Source organism: Syngnathus acus, chromosome 14 (assembly GCF_901709675.1).
Source record: "Syngnathus acus chromosome 14, fSynAcu1.2, whole genome shotgun sequence".
NCBI classification, from domain to species: Eukaryota; Metazoa; Chordata; class Actinopteri; order Syngnathiformes; family Syngnathidae; genus Syngnathus; species Syngnathus acus.
This window is the reverse complement of record NC_051099.1, coordinates 6,477,389-6,496,633: the sequence shown is the minus strand read 5'-3', so window position 1 is coordinate 6,496,633 and position 19,245 is coordinate 6,477,389. Positions and strand designations below refer to the sequence as shown.

The window sequence follows — 19,245 nt, the reverse complement described above, 5'->3', positions numbered from 1 at the left end:
TAAACTCACCTGCCTATGAAGTGAACTACATGTAACCGCGCGTCTTCAGAAAAAATACCCTCGGAGGATAGAACCATTAGTATTCACATTACGTCATCTCCTTTGAAAACCCAATATCAATTGATTAATCAAGTCACTCTAATCGTTTCTGTCTCCGAACACGCCGAGCCTAACCAAATATGACGTCATTTTTGCCAAAAGCTAAAAATATACCAGTAACCTGTCAAATACGTGCAATAGCCGCCTGTTTTTTTTACACAATTAAATGTGTCAGTTTTAATTGTTTAACTTATTTTTAGTTCGAACCTGTGTTGTTTTGAGGATGTGTGTAACGTCTAATTTATATAGGTGAGACCATAGGGAGAAAAAAGAAAAAATATCTATCTATCTATGACATCACATTTACACACACATTTTCCCCATTATAGGCTTGTTCAAGATAAGCACAGATGCAGTTATCATTGATATCCATTTACATATATCTCAAACGTAGGCCTATCTTAATGGTTTTATAGTTTTGCATCATCCATAAGGAAAAAGTCACATTGCATTTTTCTATTTTCCCTTCAAATTCATGTTAAAAAGTGGCAAAAGTTGGTTGGCACATACAGTATTGCAGTCTCATTAATGTCTGCATGTGGGTGGGATGGAGTGGGGGTTGGGGTACAGCGCTCCCTCCTGCTGACAGAAAGCTAACCAGGTCAGTGCTTTAATTTGAGTCTCAGTGCCAGCCTATGGAGAACCATCGGGGATACCATCACGCAGCGGCACAATTATTAGTTAGATTGCCGTATTAGTGCATTCCATTTTGTTGCCTTTACCTTCACATGCCAACGCCATTGTTTTGAGCTTTCGTTTCATCACCGCCTTGTTATGTAATTGGACTTTCAACACTGTTGAATACCCTGTAGACATCTCTGGCAAGTTGCAAACAAAGCTTCTAGAAACTGCAACTCGTATGCTAAAGAGAGAAAGTGAAGGGGAAATAAACAGTCATTCTACAATTTGCTGCTAAAAGATGCGAAGGAGTTTGTGATCATGACAACAACCTTTGTCTCGGTGCCCCTGTCACCAGGTACTTCGCTCTCTCTGGAATGTTTTTCAGGCCCTCAAGTGCTCTTTCACAGAGGCCAAGGAAGTTTTGAGGGGGTTTGAGGCTTGTGGCAGAGTAAAGATGGCTTAAATTAGTCCACCTCCCTCCGTTTACGCTCCTAAATTAGTCTCACAACCTATATGTGTCCATCTGAACTGGGGGAAGAAAAAAAAAAAAAAGATTTGTTTGGGCAATCAAGACTATTGTGCACATGAGACTCTGGATATGACGTCACATTACAGTATGAAGTATGTAAGCACGGTAGTGTACGTTGACGGCGCATCACATTCAAATGTATACCAACGAGGACCTCTGCTGGCTGAAGTATGTAATTGCTCATTCTGTCACTGACGTAACGGCACCGTTTTTAAGTTCACGTCATGATCTCAGTTAAGTCAAATTTATTTGTATGGCCCTTAATTACAAAAACGTGGCATGCAAATAAATTTCCCAGGACTGAATGAAGCATATTTCTGCCCATGTAAACACACACAAACAATTTAAATCCTCATTTTATTTCACGAAACACGAACAAAACAAAACTGTGTACATCTGCTTCCATTGTGCTGTGTGATATTAGCAAATTTGCTTACGACTCACTTGGCAATAATTCAAAACAGAGAAATCAAACACGTTTCTTTTATACAGCTGCACTCTAAATCGCAAAGTATTTCAATTTGCACAAGCTTTAAATACATGTAAAAGATAATGGTCACGAAAGGCGATGTGAATTGCTCTCGTCTTGTCGGGTCATTACAAACCAAGTGTAATTTGGAACGGGGTCAAGTTTTGTTTGGAAGGGAGAAATCAACGTATGTGGGGCAACAGATGAGGTTTTTGGAACAGTGTCAGCTATGCTGATGTTGCTACGTGTCGTATTGCTAAAATGTACACATAGAAAAAGAAAAAAAAGAAGAAGCATGTGACATCTTTCCAATCCCTCCAAATCAAGGTTTGCCGCACATTTTATAAACATAACACACCACTGCCCAAAAAAAACCACAAGTTGCAAATAAAAGAAGACTACAAAATTATTGTTTTACAATCAAATAAGGCAGAGCTGAAAGGCAAAGTATCTACAAACACATAAAACAACAATGAGTGTTTTTTTTTTTTTTTTTTTAAATATACTTTGTAATTTTCTGTTTGATGATGATTCTTCCAATATTTCTTCTATGGCAACATAATCAATTTAACTGTCAAAAGATCAGACAAATTAAGCATTAGTTGAGCTATCTTGAGACCAGTGCGACTATTTGCTCAGTTTCAAAATGGGTCCTGAGAATTTGTCAGGTCCATCCAGAACCACATTCAATTCAAATTTAAAATCACTTACCACATATATCCTTCTTTAAAGTCTGTGAATTTGTGCCGGACCATAAACGTCGCCAGGGCGTCCGCTACCTGCAAAGCGACGACAGCGCAACAATTACAAGAGTCGAGGGAATGATGAAGCAAATTGCGGTTCTCGTGATTTACTTTTTCGGGTGCGTCCTCATGGACAGCGTGGCCGCACTGAGGGAGGACCTGCATCTGAAACTTCCCTATGAGAGAGAAAAAAAAAAAAAAAAAAAAGTTTGCCTTTTGCTTGATGCGCGACGTCGATTTGACCCCTTTACCTTGCATCTGTCCGATGGTAAGATCTTTGTCGAGTCTGTCCACCCCTGCGCAAACGACACGTTTGAATCCCTGACAACAAAACGGTCACTATGGCAACCGACGGCGAGGCAAGGGATCGAACCTGCGAGCAGGAGCAGTTTTGGCACAGAGCAGCTGAGAAAAAGTGAAGACAGGCCTTGAAACCAGCCCTCCCAGTACTTTTCCGTCTTTGCCAAATCCACTCGCCACGTGAAGATGCTTTCCTTCTTCGTCTGGAACAAATCACAGCTTTTAAAATAGATACTGGTGGGACACATGATTAGGCCTGATGAGATTTGAAGAAGAAAAATAAATAAATAAATAAATAAATAAATAAATTTTGCTTTTGTGTTCTCTCATAAGATTGTGCGTGTGACTCAAAATTAACCTCTTGGTCATCTTCCTTCATTCTTTTCTTGTTGGACTCTTCTCCCCCTTCCTCCTCCTCCTCCTCCTCTTCTATGATAACTTCACCGATGCTATCGGAGACCACGGGGGTCCTGGCGGACTCCTCACATCTGTCAACGGCAGAGCAGCAAAATGTGTCAGGAGACTTGTCACGCATATTCATGTGACATTTGGATTTCGTACAAGGTCAGTACAAACTTTTTCACTTGGCCTCCCATCGACACCCGTGCCGACTCGATGTTTCGAATCTGGCCGCTCTTCACGCTGTTGTGGAAATGAAGTCACGTTTTAAGCAGGCGTGCGCAAGAAAACGGAAGATGGTGGTTATCTTTGAGCTCTGAGGTTGATTAAGGCTGATTTACCTCCACTCGATGGCATTTTCCAGCGATTTAAACATTTTGGGCCTGCTTCTGAGGAAATTCTGCATGCTGTTCAGAGCGTCCATTGCTGTGCCTGAAAGGAAAGTTACAAAACAGAGTGCCTGTTTAAAATTCCGCAAGATTTATAAAAAATAAAAAACCTACCCTCGACAACGTCAATGACACAGAGGCCGAGCAGCGATGGTATATGATTGGCAGCGGCGGTGTGAACCGCTATGGCTCCGCCCATGCTGTGTCCAATAATCATGATTGGCGGGGGGGTTTCTCCATAAAGAGCCTCGACCACTTTGCCGATATCCCTTCGGAAGAAAGAGCAAAGAGAACCTGTTAATATTTTGTATAATGTAAAATCGCCATCAAGGACACGGGCATGTTAAGAGTTACTAAATTCAGCTTTAGACTTTTTATAGACATTCATACTTATGTATGTATGGATGGGTGTGCAGACTTTTTATAGACACTGAATATGTGGATGTCTTCCTTCAATATTCAACAACTTACTTGGCCATGGTGTCAGCAGACAGATCTTCTGGATTCTTCACTTTGGAGTCACCTGCAGCAGATGACAGACTAACATGACTAACGTGCAGTGTGTTTCTGTGAGAAAACCCCCCAACGTTGTCCTGCTTGTTGTGGCTTTGGCCACCTGGGGGCAGTATAAGACATATTACCGATATAATGTACTTGAGGCCTCAGCTCCTCAATAACATTTGTCAGGCTCTGCTTTTGACACAAACCTTCAACTGAGTGCGACAATAAAGTGCTTAAAGCCTCTTTTTTGGAATAGTTTGTAATTTTATGTGCCAAATGTGAGTCGAGTCACTTATGCCACTTACCGTGAGCTCGGAGGTCCATAGCAACCACCCTGCAGTTAATCCTGCTGTAGATGACAGCCTGGGGGGAAAAAAAGGGAGCAATGGTTAAGCACACTTAAAACAGATAGGATCTCAACAGTCATATAATAATGTCACGACACAATAATAGTTAGAAGGCTCACAGTGAAGACAGCCCAGGAGAGAGCAGAGTGTCCTCCTCCGTGAAGCAGGAGCAGCACAGGGCCATGAGCGCCGCTGCAGTAAACTCTGAAAACGTTCCATGTAGTCAAAGAAATGCTGCACGAGATATAACCTAAATTGACTAATTGTCACAGTAAATCAACATCATATTATGTGAACTGAAATGTTAATCTTAGTGTGGTCTAGTTGGAATACATTGAAGGATCATCACTTTCAATAAATTTTGGCAGCCACACAGAAGCAGTAAAAGATATGTCTTTGCCATCTTCATTTTCCACTTCAACATCTTCCATGGTTTCAAAATATTGACTCCAGGACAGCGGGGTGAAATCTCTCCTTCGTCCAGGCCTGGATTAAAAAGACAATCAAAGCACAGTCTGAAAAATGCTTCAAATGAATACAAATGCAATTATAGGAAACGTTTGGTTAAACTTCTTGCTACTGAAGAAGGTTGTTATTAACCCCAAAGGTTAAGGAACTTTTTCCCCACTCTGCATTTTGACTTATACATGTTGTGTAGTATTGCTTAACAATAAAACATGATTTTTCTATTGTCGTGACTTAAACGTAGAGCGGGTGAAATGTGATTACCAACTCGTGCAGAAATCCAGGTAGCAGTTAAAAACAGAAGTGGTGGTTGTGTACAAACAATACTAAAAATTCGGATATACCAAAAAGAACATTTAATTGATATTCGAGCTGCTTCTTTTTGTAATCCAAGCTACTCAATCACGATGACTGACAGCAGCAAGTCCTGATCAGCACAACTTGGCAATTTACACATATAACGATTCCATTTTAAATGTCATGTTTAAAAGTGACGGATCTGATGTTAATGGACTTACCCCATTTTCATTTTGGAGCTGGACTGAAAGCCACCCGGCATCGGAGGTCTGGAAGCTAACAGGTTCAAATGCAACTGTTTCTCCATGTTGCGGAAAGCGGATCTGGGTCGCTGTCAAGAAAGCTTGAATGTGACATGAACCCAATCTCACTGCATCGGAGTTTTCTTCCACAATTGCACCGACGCAAACATGACACAACCGATACCCGCTAATTGCTGCTACATTTGGACCACAGGCTAACAGCTAAAGGCTAACTCTCTTCTTCAGTCCTTTTCACCTCCGTCTTCTTCTTCTGTATTTATTATGTTGCCCTCTAGCGTCCATTAATGTCAACTACAAGCCAAAAGCTTTTTCCCAAAATACATGTTCCGCTTAATCATTACAAAACAACACCAAATTTGAATCCTTTTGTGTTCCTAAACGTATTTTGATGCTGATTCAAACATTTTTATACTTTTTTCCCTAAGCACATCAGGTTATTGAACATTTCAGAAAGAAAATTCACCCGGTGCTGAAGTTAGCCCTGACTTCATAAATATGGCTAAATGTTGCATATTATATTGTTGTTATTATTATTATATAGGTTGGTAGTTGGGTAGCAGCTGCTAGAGTTACAGTTGGTCAACTCCCAGCCATTTATTGTTTTATACATGATAGAGTTACAATGTCTTTGCAGCTTTCAAAGGGCTTAAATATGACCATGCTTCGAACAACAAGGCATATGGAGGGATGGCTAATGTTTGATATGATATTTCCTGTCTTGTTATTTTATTTTTTGTAAAGCGCTTTCTTGCAGAGAAAGTCATTGTGAAAGTGCTATAGAGCTAAAAGTGTATTATGTTGTATTGTATATCGTATGACTTGTTCTCATCAGGTCTGCAGAAAAGTAGGTGTGGACTTTATTGTAATACTAGTCAATACATGGTGTCAAGTTGCATTGTGAGCAAGACAATAACTGCAAGCATTTCTTTGATTATGATAAATGAGGTGACAGGTCAGCAAATAATGAAGCATACTTGTGTGCTCCACTAACATTTACATTAAGCAGCATCTGACTTTATTTCTAGCCATGGGCCTTTATTTATAGCGTGATGGTGATAAGCTGTCCTCATTGCACTGATGCACACTTCGCGGTATTCAAAGTGCAACAGAGCATGACGGAAGAAGCGAGAGGACTTGCCGGGTTCCAATTGGCATGAACCGTATACGAGGTCACCTCGATCTGGCTGAAGCTAGAACAGCCACGAGGTGTTTACGGCTCTGTCTAAGGACATTTTAGATTGCCGGGGAAGTGAAGAGGTTCAAGTTAGATAACTTAACTGGGGTAAAGTTCTCATTCTGTATTCCTTTGCACTCTACAAGCCTAAATTTGCGATTGTATGAAAACTAAGACTAGTCAGTCAACATATAAGCACAAACAACCCGAGTGAAAGTTCAATAAATACTCATGGTAGTTTCATATTACAGCAGGGGAAATGTTCAAAATTTAGCATGACTGTCTTCTACCGGCTGTCCTTGTGACCGGTGATGTAAGCTTGCTGGGCCCTTGGCCAAAAGAAGCCATGGAAAGTCGCATACTGGATGCCAGGCATGCATGCCCCAACAGTGTCTGTGAAGTGTCAACCCTCTCGCGAACATTTCTTGTTCTGTGCAAATGCTATCGGAAAGAATCGCATAGCACATCACCAAAGCATACAGTTAAAAAAAAAAATAAAAAATCACCTATTCGTTGTTGTTGCACTTATAGGTAATATAAAAACGACTCTTGGTCGCCCTCTTGTGGCATCTTTAGGTTAAAGGAACATTAGGTGATAGCCTGGTCAGACGTGGGGGAAAAAAAGACAGGAATTATATCAGTACTTTCACTAAAATGTCTTTCACATAAAGATCTATACTTCTGCTCGAGTAGTGTGAGAACATTTGCCAACCAGCCCAGCCCAGCCCTACTGTGAGTCCTTCCATTACCAAGCAAAAACCCCTGAAGAATTCCATATGGGACTCTCTCATTGGCTGCAAATGAAAGCCAATAGACACTCAAAGGACTGCATGTTCCAAGTACCCTTTGTGAACATACACATATTTTAAAGTACATGATGACATCAATGGTCCCTTGAAAGAACTTTCAATCATTTTAATGTTTCCACAGGCCATGGTGGGCGGTGACGCTGCAAAGTGAAGATCAACAAGCGCTCGGGTATCCCGCCTGCGTCTCGGTCTTAGTCTGGTAAACATGAAACTCGCATAACAGGTGCGTACGACTTGTCACGCAGCCTGGGGGTCATGTGCGAAAGGTGTCCATAAATTCAGCAGCTTGGCGGCAGGACAAACAGCAAGCACGTGGCAAAGGGATAAGGACAGCATAGGGATCGCCTCAAGGATTCTTTACTCATTTTGCTGCTTTGGGAATGCAACAAAGGTAATTTAAAGTCCTTATTCTCTGATGATCATTTTCTAAAGTGTGTCTATTTTACAATAATAGTCATGATTTACAATTTTACAATAATTTCATAATAAAAACATGTTTATGAGACAAATTAAGCTGTATCTTATTCATAATATATACATTTTATACATGGCTGTGTGTGAGGTGTCATGTAGGCAGGGTGTGATCTTTAATGAAAAGTCTTCTGTTGTATTATTTTATCTTGTGTGGTTTGTGAAGGTTTGTTTAGCATCAGCTGTTTTGAAAGTCAATAAAGACGTATTTCCAAAATGTTGCATTTGCTACAAAACAATCACAAAATTATTTATCATTCACAGAATTGATATAACAGTACATTTGTTTTATTATATTTAATTATATCTTCATTAGCATTATTCCATGTTTATTCACTGATTGGCTGGGAGAAATGAGTGACACGCACATGACACATTTCCACTTTGGCTACCAAATAGGGTCGTCTCATCATCACTAGCGATGTTGCGTAACTTGCTTGATGACGTGTTCGGGTTAAATAAGAGCACATTTTTCCATGTGTATTGCTGACTCAGGTAGGAAAAATGGTCATGATGAAAGCCAGTGAGGTGGTGCCGTCGGCGACTGTCAAATTCTTCGGCGCTGGCACTGCGGGTTGCGTTGCTGACCTGGTCACCTTTCCTTTGGACACGGCTAAAGTGCGACTACAGGTGGGATGATGTTTTTCATTTCAGAATTTACTACAAATGTAGTGTCATTAATAAGTACATCCTCTTTTTGGGACATTCAAACTCCACATATAAAACCTGCAACTGAGATTTGGAACCCGAACTGCGAGGTGGACGAGCTAACCGCTAACTCGCGTGCCACGCAGATGAAAATGTTTAATGTGTGTCTAATTCTGTATGTGGTGCCCCGTCCTGTCTTCAGGTTCAGGGAGAGATTCGGAAGGTAGAGGGAGCCGGTGCGAAAAAATACCGCGGTGTGTTTGGTACCATCAGCACAATGGTGCGCACGGAGGGCCCCATGAGTCTCTACAACGGACTGGTTGCTGGACTCCAGAGGCAGATGAGCTTCGCCTCGGTACGAATCGGTCTTTACGACTCCATGAAACAATTCTACACTCGAGGGACGGAAAGTGAGTATCGTGACCCCGCTAAGATTTCGTCCTTTGACGAAGGCACCCTGATGGTATCAAGTGTCTTGAAAGGTTCAGGGATCGTCACAAGGCTGATGGCGGGCTGCACCACTGGTGCCATGGCCGTGGCGCTGGCACAACCGACCGACGTGGTGAAGGTGCGCTTTCAAGCCCAGGCGCGGCTGGCTGACGGCGGGAGGAGATATAACGGGACTTTGGATGCTTACAAGACCATCGCTCGGGACGAGGGGGTGCGAGGACTTTGGAAAGGTACATCTTCTCTCACATCATATGTCATCACACCCAGCGCTTGTGAAATAACAATCCTTTGCATCCTTGCAGGGTGCATGCCCAACATCACCCGTAACGCCATCGTCAACTGTGCAGAGCTGGTGACCTATGACATCATTAAGGAGGTCATCCTGAAGTATAACTTAATGACAGGTGAGCTATTGCGATGGCAAGAACTAACTCGTTGCTAGCAATATTCACCATATTTTTGATCCCTTTGCAGACAACCTGCCATGTCATTTCACCGCTGCCTTCGGCGCGGGCTTCTGCACCACAGTGGTGGCGTCGCCCGTAGACGTGGTTAAAACACGCTTCATGAATTCGGGAGCTAAGCAGTACAGCAGCGCCATGAACTGCGCTCTCACCATGATCAAGAATGAAGGACCCACGGCCTTCTATAAAGGGTAACTCCATATTTGTCACATAGCAGCATTTAGTAACAAACAGTAAATATTGGATTTTCCGCATCAGGTTCATGCCTTCGTTCCTGCGCCTGGGTTCCTGGAACATCGTCATGTTTGTCACATATGAGCAAATCAAACGAGGCGTGACGCAGTACTGGGAGTCGCCATTTTGAAGCCTCTATCAGAAGGAAGCCAACACAGACTGAAGTGTTAAGTGGCGATGAGTGGTTAGTTGCCAGACGAGCACTTGAAATGGCTTTGGGGGGGTTCCTGCCATCACAACTCAGGTAGATGAAAGGTCCACTAATTCCAGTGGGAACTCATTATGGGCATTGCCTAGCGTACCAAAATATGCAGATCCAAATTTGGCCTCTGCTTTAAAACGGGATGTCTATGTTTACAACAGAAAAGGGGGAAATAAATGCAAGATTGTTGTTTATGTTGTGACCATGTCGACTGAGCCATATGATGATTTTTTTTTGAGAGTTACAGTGCTTGTGCTCAATGATAAGAAGAACATGGACTTAAATACATTGATTTGTTGCTGGTCAATAAATTCTAAACAAGATGATACAATAAAGTATGACTTTTGAAAAAAATTGAAGTTTACGATTTGTTCCATAATCGTGTACGGATATGTTGACGAGGTAATAAAGAACAGGAAAGACTTGAATCTAATTTAATGGCCTGACCAGATGGATCTCATTTTTTGTGCAGTGTGCCGTGTTCTTGTGTTTTCAGCATGACTCAGCAGTCTGCATTCTCCTTAAGTCAAAGTTTAAAGGCCTTCCTTGCATTTATCTTCTTTGCTGGCCATAAAAAAAAAAAAAAAAGTCAATCTTTAAAAAGCAGAGCTTGCTTGATGAGATCCTTCCTGTCCGGGGAGAGCCTCTCAGGAAACTGGATGCCAAATATGAGGATGAGATTTCCTCTCTGGGAAGGATTCTGGGAGAGCGGCATCCCCTCGCCAGTCACCACTTTTTGGTATGTGAAGCTGCAGTGTGGTAACACGCAAATTAGAAGAAAGGGGATACGGATTGGTGGAACGCAAATCCTTCAAGTTTAGCACTTCCTGTCCTGATTTCTACTTAGTACATTATGGTGGGCAAAATATGGCCTATGTGCCACCTATTGTGTTTTGTCATTGTTTTGTGTTGACACTTACTGCACAATATCATTGATGGGAATGTTGAGAAGTCTGCCATCTAGCGTTTCCACCTGGACAGAGCAACCCGTCAAGGCCTGTGAGGGAAGAAAATACTGAAGGTTACGCTTAAAAAAATGTTTCTGTGACTCACCATTGCCAGTGAGATTTGAGCCTTGTAGATCAAGTCATTGTTTTGTCGTTTGAATTGAGGGTGAGCCTTCTGTCGCACGATAAACACGATATCTGCAGGGATCTTGTTCGGGCCCTGTAAATCACAAAACCAAATGATTATTACCTTGTAAAGGATAACCACAGTTTACTCTTCTTTCACAATATAATAGTCATTTGTGACTTTTGAATTGATATCTTACCTGATCGCCCTCTTTGGAGAAAATGACCTTTGTGCCTTCTCTCCATCCAGGTTTGACTTCAATTGACAAGATCTTATCCCTAATACCTGATGTGAAGCCATCGTCATTCATAACCTGCGAGTTGAATTAGAAAAACTGTACTTGTTTGAGTGTTGAAGCTTTTTGCAGGGCAAATGTATTTATGTATGACTGTTATACTGCCCCCGTGTGGACAATTCAAGCAAAACGTGTTAAATTAGAATCCATTTCAGGTTGGTTGTATTTTTTTGAACATGCATCCCAAACTGACCCTTCGAGATATCTTGATTTTTTTCGTGCAACCGTGGAAGAGGTCATCCAGGGATAAATGAAGATCCCTCTCGATGGGGGGATCTTGCGTCTTAACCTCCTCTGGTAGCAGGCCACCCAGGAGCAGAGGGATGTCATTTGTGTAGAAGTCTGACAAGAGACAAATGGACTCAATGTTGCACATGCAATATATTAGCCAACATTTGTGCTATACCTGCGAATGGGTTGTCGCTGCCAAAGAATTGCCGAAAGGTTTTGTCTGGATTGCCATGGTAGACGTATTTGGTTGACCAAGCGCCGCCGCTGCCAAACTCATATGGGATGCCACCTTTCAGGCCTTCCACTCCAAACTTGTCATAGGTTGCCTTTTTTCGAGCTGTCACAACAGAATATTCGTGTCAACAAATGAGAGATTGTAGTTTCACGTTTAGAATTGATCTAATATTCAATTAATTGTGTCCATATGGTGGTGCACAGTGGAAGGTAAAGGGGAAAAAAAATCATACATAAAAATACAATAATGTCTTATTATTGGTTGCATTATAATTTAGTAAATCAAAACTTACGGTCACTCAAAACATCGTAGGCTTCACCCAATTGGTAAAATTTCTCGGCACTTTCTGGTTCTTTGTTGCTGCTCGGATGAAACTTGAGTGAAAGTCGTCGATACCTGCAAAGACAAATAAAATTATGACATGTCTTAATTAGGGAAACTGCTGCTCGGTAGACTTACGCTTTTTTGATGTCTGCGTCAGTCGCATTTCTGTTTATTTCAAGCTTATCGTAGTATTCGCTGCACATTGCAACGTCGAGGGCTTGTTTTTTTTTTCTTCAGAGAAGAAAATGTAGAATAAAAATACTAAATTAACCCAATAAAGAATAATCTGACATGAGGCGTTTTGTTCCCACGCCACGACGTCCTCTTCGTTCCTTGTATCAACGTCGCATTCACCCCAAAAGCGATAATAATATTCTAAAAATGTGGTCAAAACAGCACGCTCATCAAAAAGAATTTCAATACCGATGACATAAACAACACGAACGTGGCATTCACGCGTGTAATGTTTTTAAAGCGAGTTACGCGAGTGATGAACGCGTCAATCACCTGACGATTCTATCGGCAATAAAAAGTTACCAAGAAATGTAATTCCAGACCAATTAATAAGCTAAATAAAAAGGACTTTTAAAACCATAATAAACAAAACAAAAAAACCACCTGAACCAATAAACGTAGCTGCGACCACGGTTTCAACTTTACAACAGCCGATTGAATACGTAATGTTTACATTGGTTGTTAGGGGCAACCGGATAGTTTAGGGACCGTCAATAAATAAAAGAAACGAACCAAAACAATTGGAAGAAAACCAATGCAAAACAAGAAAAAAGTCATCATCGACACATTTTGTAACACTTTGACGGAATGAGTGAGTAAATTGCAGCAGTAACAAGGTCATTTTATTTTTTCCTTTGAAATCAATTCCAGAGCAACTATATTCCTCTAGAATCTAGATGTTAACACAAGCTAAAATGTCAAAGTACAAATTGCATGATTTAGCAGTGTGGTAGATGGAACGTGCTTAACAGACGTTTTCATCTAATGGTGATGTAGATATATGGATATTTTTATTAGCAATTCAAAAGTCATATCAAGACGGAAGAAATTAAAATAACAAAACAGAAAAATGATTACATTAGAAATAAATACAAGTCATTGTAGATAAATCACTAACAAAAAGATCAACACCACAATAAAAAAAAAATCCAAAATGAAGCTTTTGACTACAATCAAACTAGAAAGGAAGCCCTCATTTTATGTTAAAATGCTCACATTCCATCTCCATTTGTAATTTTTACAAGTTTTTTTTTTATAATAACTCTGTATATATGAGAAAACCTTTCGCAAACTGTATGATACTCTCATGTGAAAAAAACCCCAAATACAAACTATCCAAATAAAAAGGGTAGAAAAAAAAGCAAATTCAAATAGGACTATGTGTGAGGGTAAAAAAAAAAAAAAAAGAAAGAAAAGGTGTCAGCCCTGTGTGGGCGTCATGTTCTTATCCATTTGGAGAATTTCAGGACATGCTGGAAAATATCAGGATGGGTGACCTTGCCACTAAAGGTTGTTGTGACATCACGCCCGTTTGTGACTTTCAGTCTGTGCCGACACCGAACTCTCGCCCTGATAATGCCTGTATGCTTTTAGCGCGACCATTTCCACCTTACACAAGGGTACTTTATCCAGAACACAAACTCGAAAAGAAGCCTTGCATGGTAATGTAAACAGATCCACGTTGTACTTGATACTGTTAATGCAGTGCTCTTTATTTATTTAACATGCTAATAACTCCATTTGGTGCCATTAAACACATTTGTTGTTTTGGATGCAAAAGTAATGTTTACACAAATTACTGCTTCAGTCCGCCACTATCTCCATCTGAACGAACAAACAGCGGAGCTCGGCGAAGATGTTGGAGCTGTGAATATCGTTTTCGTGTTCGAGTGCAGCAGTGCAAATATTGATCGAAGACTTTAATGGCCGCCGGGCGAGAGCGAAGGTCTCCCTTTTCCTTTGGGTTGGGTTGGGTTGGGGGGGTGTAGTGTTGTAGTGAAGGGTACAAATACAGACAAACAAGCCCAATAAGAGAACCTTTTCCCAGTGACATGGGGGCAAACTAGCAAGCACAACCGCTTTCGCTGGCAGGCTGCTCTGGCAGCTTTTCCAGCTTGATGTCGATCACTGAAGGATGCATGGATTAGGGAATATCACCATTTTTTTGCGCTGGCATATTTTGATTCACATATATTCTTCTTCTCCATATTAAGTCGTAATAGCAATACCGAGGCTCAATATGACGTCCTTTGACGAATCCACCAACCTACAATGGATGACATACATATACAAAAGGATACTGTCCTCTCTATTTTTGTCCTGAGCCGTGTCCATTCCAGGGAGGGCGGCTGCCACGCGACGGAAAAGCTGCAGCAGGAAAAGAATTTTGTTTTGTTATCTAGACTAGGAAATCGAGGCCATTGCAAACACCGTGTGAAACTCAATGAAGTGACTTGCTGATGAATTTAAAGAAATGTATTGATTCTCAACATGCGACATACAGATGAGGCGCAAGTGAAGTGGAAGGTTACTACCGAGTATTCGGGGCATGCTGAAAAGAAAGTCAAATTGCGAGAGGACCGATATTTTCCTTGTAATTCAATGACTCAACTCTCATCATATTACTTTGGTACTTTTCAGCACTGCCCTAATACTCCTTCATTGTAACCTCTGACACATCTTTTGATATTTATCAAGACGTGGTACCGTCATTTTTTTCACCCCATGCCAGCACAACAAGCTTTTAAATGTTGCAACATTCTTTTTATCAGTCAGCCCTATCGCTATCATCAAAAGATAGTCAAATATGATGGGCCACACCCATTTATGTTCACCGGGGGCCAAAGGTCAAAGACGCCCTTTCTGTTTTTAAAGCAGGCATGCGTGTGGTAAAGCCAAAGCGGCTCAATGGACAGCGTGAACACACACGGCACGCACGCACACGTCGTGCTCTACCTGCTTGACATTGTAGCCTGTCTTTGCACTTGTTTCAATAAACAGAACATTCATCTCTTTTGCTCTTTGCTCTCCCTCCTCTGTGGTAATCTGTCTGTGAGGAGTCACGGCGCAAGGGACGCACACAGACAACCACACAGACACCCCCACAGACAGACAGACAGACAAAGGGGGGGAGAAAAAAGCACAAGTTCAATATTTTCAAATGGATGAAAGAGTCGTGCCCATCCCTGGTCCCGCTGCCACCTTTTCAAGACCAAAGGTTCACAGTCAGCATAAGGAGGAGGTCTGAATGTAGGCCTCAACTGTATGAGTAATATTTAGTGGTGCTCTCTTATAAACGACACCCACTGGCGACTTTTGGAGGCGTGGCCAAGGTGGCAGCGTCGGACGGCGAGGTGACTGAGCACGACGCTCGCTCTCGCGCTTACCTGCTTGACATTGTAGCCGGCTTTCGCACTAGTCTCAATAAACATTACATTTAGTTCTTTGGCTTTCCGCTCTCCCTCCTCAATAGATACTTGCCTGTGGTAGATAAAGGGGTTAAAGTTGGACATGACACGACAATGACATTTAAAAAAAAAAGCGACAACACTGGTTAAAAGGAATGCGAGTCTGCATTACCTTTCTGGTTACCATTCAAGCTGTAAAACTGTTGAATTTCAATTTCAACAAAATTCAGGAATGTACAAAAAAAAAGCTCAGTTATGAGTAATGCTGAGTTGTTTGTATTTCCACATTGATTGATCTGCATTGCAGTGCTTTTAATGTGCTTGCGCACACAAAAACACACACACACACACACACGTATACTCAAAATGTCAACAAGTTGATCAGATAACAAATACACAATGAGAATAACTGAAATAATATGAATTAAAATAAACAATACCTGTATATCTGATAAATACCAAATATAACTGGTCTTAATGGAATTGTTTGGTAGAATATAAATGGAAAATGAATAGATACAACATTACAGCGTTACATGAAACCACTATTTTAGAAAGTAAAAGAAAATAGTGGTGTAAAACGCCAATGTTGACAGCCGAAGAGAGCAGATCTAAGTTGCTGCATCAGGAAACTCTGACCCACTTTGTATTGACATCCCAGCAGCAACAATCAATGCCTTCATTAGCATGTCGGCTGCCGGGCAGCAAGGAAGGAAGGCGAGATTACCTTTTGTCTGCAAGATCTGTCTTGTTTCCCACCAACATGATGATGACATCACTCCCTCGCTCCGTTCTCACGTCATCAATCCATTTTGTGGTTTGCTGGAAGGAGTTCACGTCTGCCAATGAGAAGAAGAGAACCAGTGTACAACTTATTGGGACAAATCAAAGTGTAAGACACAAAATGTGTCAGCGCCTACTTGTGATGTCGTACACTACGACAGCAGCGGCAGAGTCTCTGATGTAACTTGGGATGAGGCTACGAAATCGCTCTTGGCCTGCTGTGTCCCACAACTGCAATCTGATCTACAATGCAGAAATGGGTAAAAGAATATAAGCGTTATGGCAACGATTCCAAATCAACACAAACACCTCAAAGTGACACAGAACTTACTGTTCTGTCCTCGAGGTACATGGTTTTCGACAAGAAGTCGATTCCTATTGTGGCCTGAAACATGGCAAGTGGAGTTTATTAGGCATATGAACTATTGAATCCATCAACATATAATTGTGACCATTGGCCTCACTTGGTAAGTATTGTCGAAGCTGTCGTACATGAACCTGGTGATCAGCGAGGTCTTGCCCACTGAAAGCAACACACACCAAAAACAACTCACGTTGTCACTACTATTGACACAATAAATGATTAGATTTCAAACAAGCAGTGCATCCAATCAGTGTCGGCGAGAGTGATCCAAGCAATATCTTGCTTGTCTCATGTTTCCAAGCACTGCGATGAGTCACGCAGACTTCGAGTACAGTATTAATACTTAATAAGGCCCCTCTTGGGAGAGTGCTTTTAAACGTTTTCTGTTGACAGCCCTTTATCTTAACATTGATAAATTAGGATTAAGAATTGTTAGTCAAGACAATTTTCCCCCCTTTACGATTCTGTCTTCTGTTTGACCAGGGAAATGGGTGAGAGGATGAACGCAGGAATGCTACTGGCCAGGTTTTAAACACATCATTAGGGCGGACAGTAGTAACGTTCGTATTACAAACATGTACATAAATAGGGCAACAAAGGCTGATACAGACGACTTAAATCGATTTTCTAGTCAATTGTTCTGGAAAATTGCTAAACCATCACACTGCAATAACTTGACGATGACTGATTGTTAAATACACCATGCCATCGGCTACAGTTGAATTGGAAGAACCTTCCGTTTTAAGGGAGAAATTGATAGAAATAAGTTTAAGGAGTATGTATTAATACCTTATGTGGCTAATATGAGCTAGCCGCGACAACGGATTGAATCAGCCAAGCCACCCAAAGTCCTTAGCGTCATATTTAAATGGACACATTTCTCAGTGATTTTGACCAAATGGCCCATTTACCCACTTAAAAATTAGACTTACCGCTTTGTTCCCCGAGGAAGACCAATTTAAATTTTCTTAGTGGGTTTCCAAAGTCTCCGGCCGTAGACATGGCTGTAAAACAAGCTCTGACGTGACTTCTCTGGAGCTTCCCAGCTAGCCAGCTAAAGACACCAAATCACTTGTTTTCGAAAAGAAAATATGTGGAACGTCGAGCCGATTTGTCGCAGTCGCGACAGAAGCCAGTTGTACGTGATTTCTGCAGTGAAAATGTCTCGTTCGGATTTCTAGCCACTTTTGTGACAACTCACCGCCGAGCTGCAGACAAGTTAGCATTACAGAACATTACTTGTGTGACATGTCAACTGGCTAGTTGCCACTTTGGGCTTCTCTTCTTCTGCGTACGTAAATCGCCATCCCTCAATTATTGTGCTGCCCCCTAGTGGTGATACATATAGCGCACAACAACAAATAGGTGGAATTTACAGTACTTAGCACATGGAATATTTGAGTAAAAAAAAAACGGTAAAAGTAAACGTCCTTTACTCAAGTAAAACGAAAACTAAAGAAGTAAAGATATGTATTGAGGTACAGAAGTAATTATGGGTTCTGCAGTACACGTTATACTACTATTTGTCCACAGGAGGGCGAAATTTGACAACCTCTCGTAAGAATATTTGTAATGTTCTATTTGATTTGTAATATACACCAACTTTAAATGATAATATGCTGCAGTGAACGTTGCTCAGCAAGCAACTGCTGGCCAGAAGGTTGAAACAATGAAAGTCATGGTCAATAAATCCTGTTTATGCTTTACTGTTGTTTCATTTCTGTTCATTGCAAAGGACGAAAAGATTGATGGCTTCATCACTAACAAACCTTTGATCAATTTCATGCAAAGATTTTTATTCATTTCAATATATCTGATATAATTAAAAAAATAAAGAGATGAGAAGATGAATAGTACTGCAATTGTATTTGAAATTACAAAGGCCTACACTCAGTTTTACACAATGGCCCCGCGATAAAACCTCCTGTCAAGTCCTTTATGACTTCCCTTTTTTATTGAATCTATTCAAGAGATGTATTGATTAATAGTCATTTTGTTACTACACTGACAAACACTGACTGAGAGGATTTTTTTAATAGTAATTTCAGAACCTTTTTGCTTTACTTTACCAAATAAAAACTGAAAGAATCCATGATGCAAAGTCATATCGCAGAGAACTGAGATGTGGAAGCAACCAATCATTAATAATCACATTTATTTTACTGTAAGGAAAATTTAAGTTTCCAACAAAACCCGAGCGCACAAATTGATAGTAGCATCACACAAGAAGACACGGGTGCTTGTTTACACGTGTGAAATGAAACGTCACCTTCATCCAAACGGTAAGTACACTACATGATTGGATTTCATATGAATTTAGCGCTTCGCTGTGCACAATTTTTGAGCCCTGAACCTAGCCAAACTCGAGCCATCCCCCTTCACTGTCCGACTCCCCGCTGCTGCTCTCCTCAACTACGCCATATGTCCTTGGTAAGAGAATGACCTCAAGATGCTGAACTGACAAATTCGTCTTCCACTCTGTCCGCTATTAGACCTTTCTATTCATTCACCTGCATGTTTGGAAATCACATTTGTTGTTCATTTCACTAGAGCAGATTTTCTGACCTGGTAACACATTTTCACAGTGCCTATAGTTGGATGGCAGATAAAACATGAAGCATGAGTAAGCGGTAAGATTTCAAG

At 41.1% G+C, this 19,245-nt stretch overlaps 5 protein-coding genes across 7 annotated transcripts in view; 1 reads left to right on the top strand and 4 right to left on the bottom strand.

The window, feature by feature from the left end:
* gng8 (guanine nucleotide binding protein (G protein), gamma 8) overlaps positions 1 to 19,245 on the bottom strand; it is a 757,718-nt gene that overhangs the window by 496,263 nt on the left and 242,210 nt on the right. The gene's annotated exons all lie outside the window — the stretch shown is intronic.
* Positions 1,588 to 5,660, bottom strand: ppme1 (protein phosphatase methylesterase 1). 2 transcript variants are annotated; one of them, XM_037269027.1, is made up of 14 exons: positions 5,381 to 5,660; positions 4,790 to 4,883; positions 4,517 to 4,609; positions 4,356 to 4,413; positions 4,021 to 4,072; positions 3,664 to 3,818; positions 3,502 to 3,592; positions 3,338 to 3,403; positions 3,120 to 3,249; positions 2,835 to 2,964; positions 2,713 to 2,757; positions 2,573 to 2,637; positions 2,430 to 2,497; positions 1,588 to 2,289 (listed from the first exon to the last, which is right to left on the bottom strand). In XM_037269027.1, exons 1-14 carry the CDS (start codon positions 5,464 to 5,466, stop codon positions 2,286 to 2,288), a joined length of 1,137 nt encoding a protein of 378 aa, XP_037124922.1. In that variant the 5' UTR covers positions 5,467 to 5,660; the 3' UTR covers positions 1,588 to 2,285. The 2 variants fall into 2 exon arrangements, with proteins under 2 accessions (XP_037124922.1, XP_037124923.1); XM_037269028.1 differs by having other exon boundaries at positions 1,588 to 2,284.
* On the top strand, positions 7,471 to 10,032 carry LOC119133345 (mitochondrial uncoupling protein 2-like). The gene is made up of 7 exons (XM_037269045.1): positions 7,471 to 7,796; positions 8,372 to 8,506; positions 8,727 to 8,934; positions 9,007 to 9,204; positions 9,277 to 9,378; positions 9,449 to 9,629; positions 9,697 to 10,032. The coding sequence occupies exons 2-7, from the start codon at positions 8,381 to 8,383 to the stop codon at positions 9,800 to 9,802; spliced, it is 921 nt and encodes a 306-aa protein (XP_037124940.1). The 5' UTR covers positions 7,471 to 7,796; positions 8,372 to 8,380; the 3' UTR covers positions 9,803 to 10,032.
* Positions 10,045 to 12,696, bottom strand: dnajb13 (DnaJ heat shock protein family (Hsp40) member B13). The gene is made up of 8 exons (XM_037269044.1): positions 12,169 to 12,696; positions 12,002 to 12,105; positions 11,650 to 11,811; positions 11,437 to 11,585; positions 11,148 to 11,261; positions 10,928 to 11,041; positions 10,795 to 10,871; positions 10,045 to 10,623 (listed from the first exon to the last, which is right to left on the bottom strand). Exons 1-8 carry the CDS (start codon positions 12,234 to 12,236, stop codon positions 10,464 to 10,466), a joined length of 948 nt encoding a protein of 315 aa, XP_037124939.1. The 5' UTR covers positions 12,237 to 12,696; the 3' UTR covers positions 10,045 to 10,463.
* Positions 12,869 to 17,879, bottom strand: LOC119133357 (ras-related protein Rab-6A). Of its 2 annotated transcripts, none has more exons than XM_037269076.1 (8): positions 17,535 to 17,879; positions 16,703 to 16,761; positions 16,570 to 16,623; positions 16,376 to 16,481; positions 16,183 to 16,294; positions 15,435 to 15,528; positions 14,349 to 14,415; positions 12,869 to 14,175 (listed from the first exon to the last, which is right to left on the bottom strand). In XM_037269076.1, the coding sequence occupies exons 1-8, from the start codon at positions 17,602 to 17,604 to the stop codon at positions 14,111 to 14,113; spliced, it is 627 nt and encodes a 208-aa protein (XP_037124971.1). In that variant the 5' UTR covers positions 17,605 to 17,879; the 3' UTR covers positions 12,869 to 14,110. The 2 variants fall into 2 exon arrangements, with proteins under 2 accessions (XP_037124971.1, XP_037124972.1); XM_037269077.1 differs by lacking the exon at positions 15,435 to 15,528 and adding an exon at positions 15,004 to 15,097.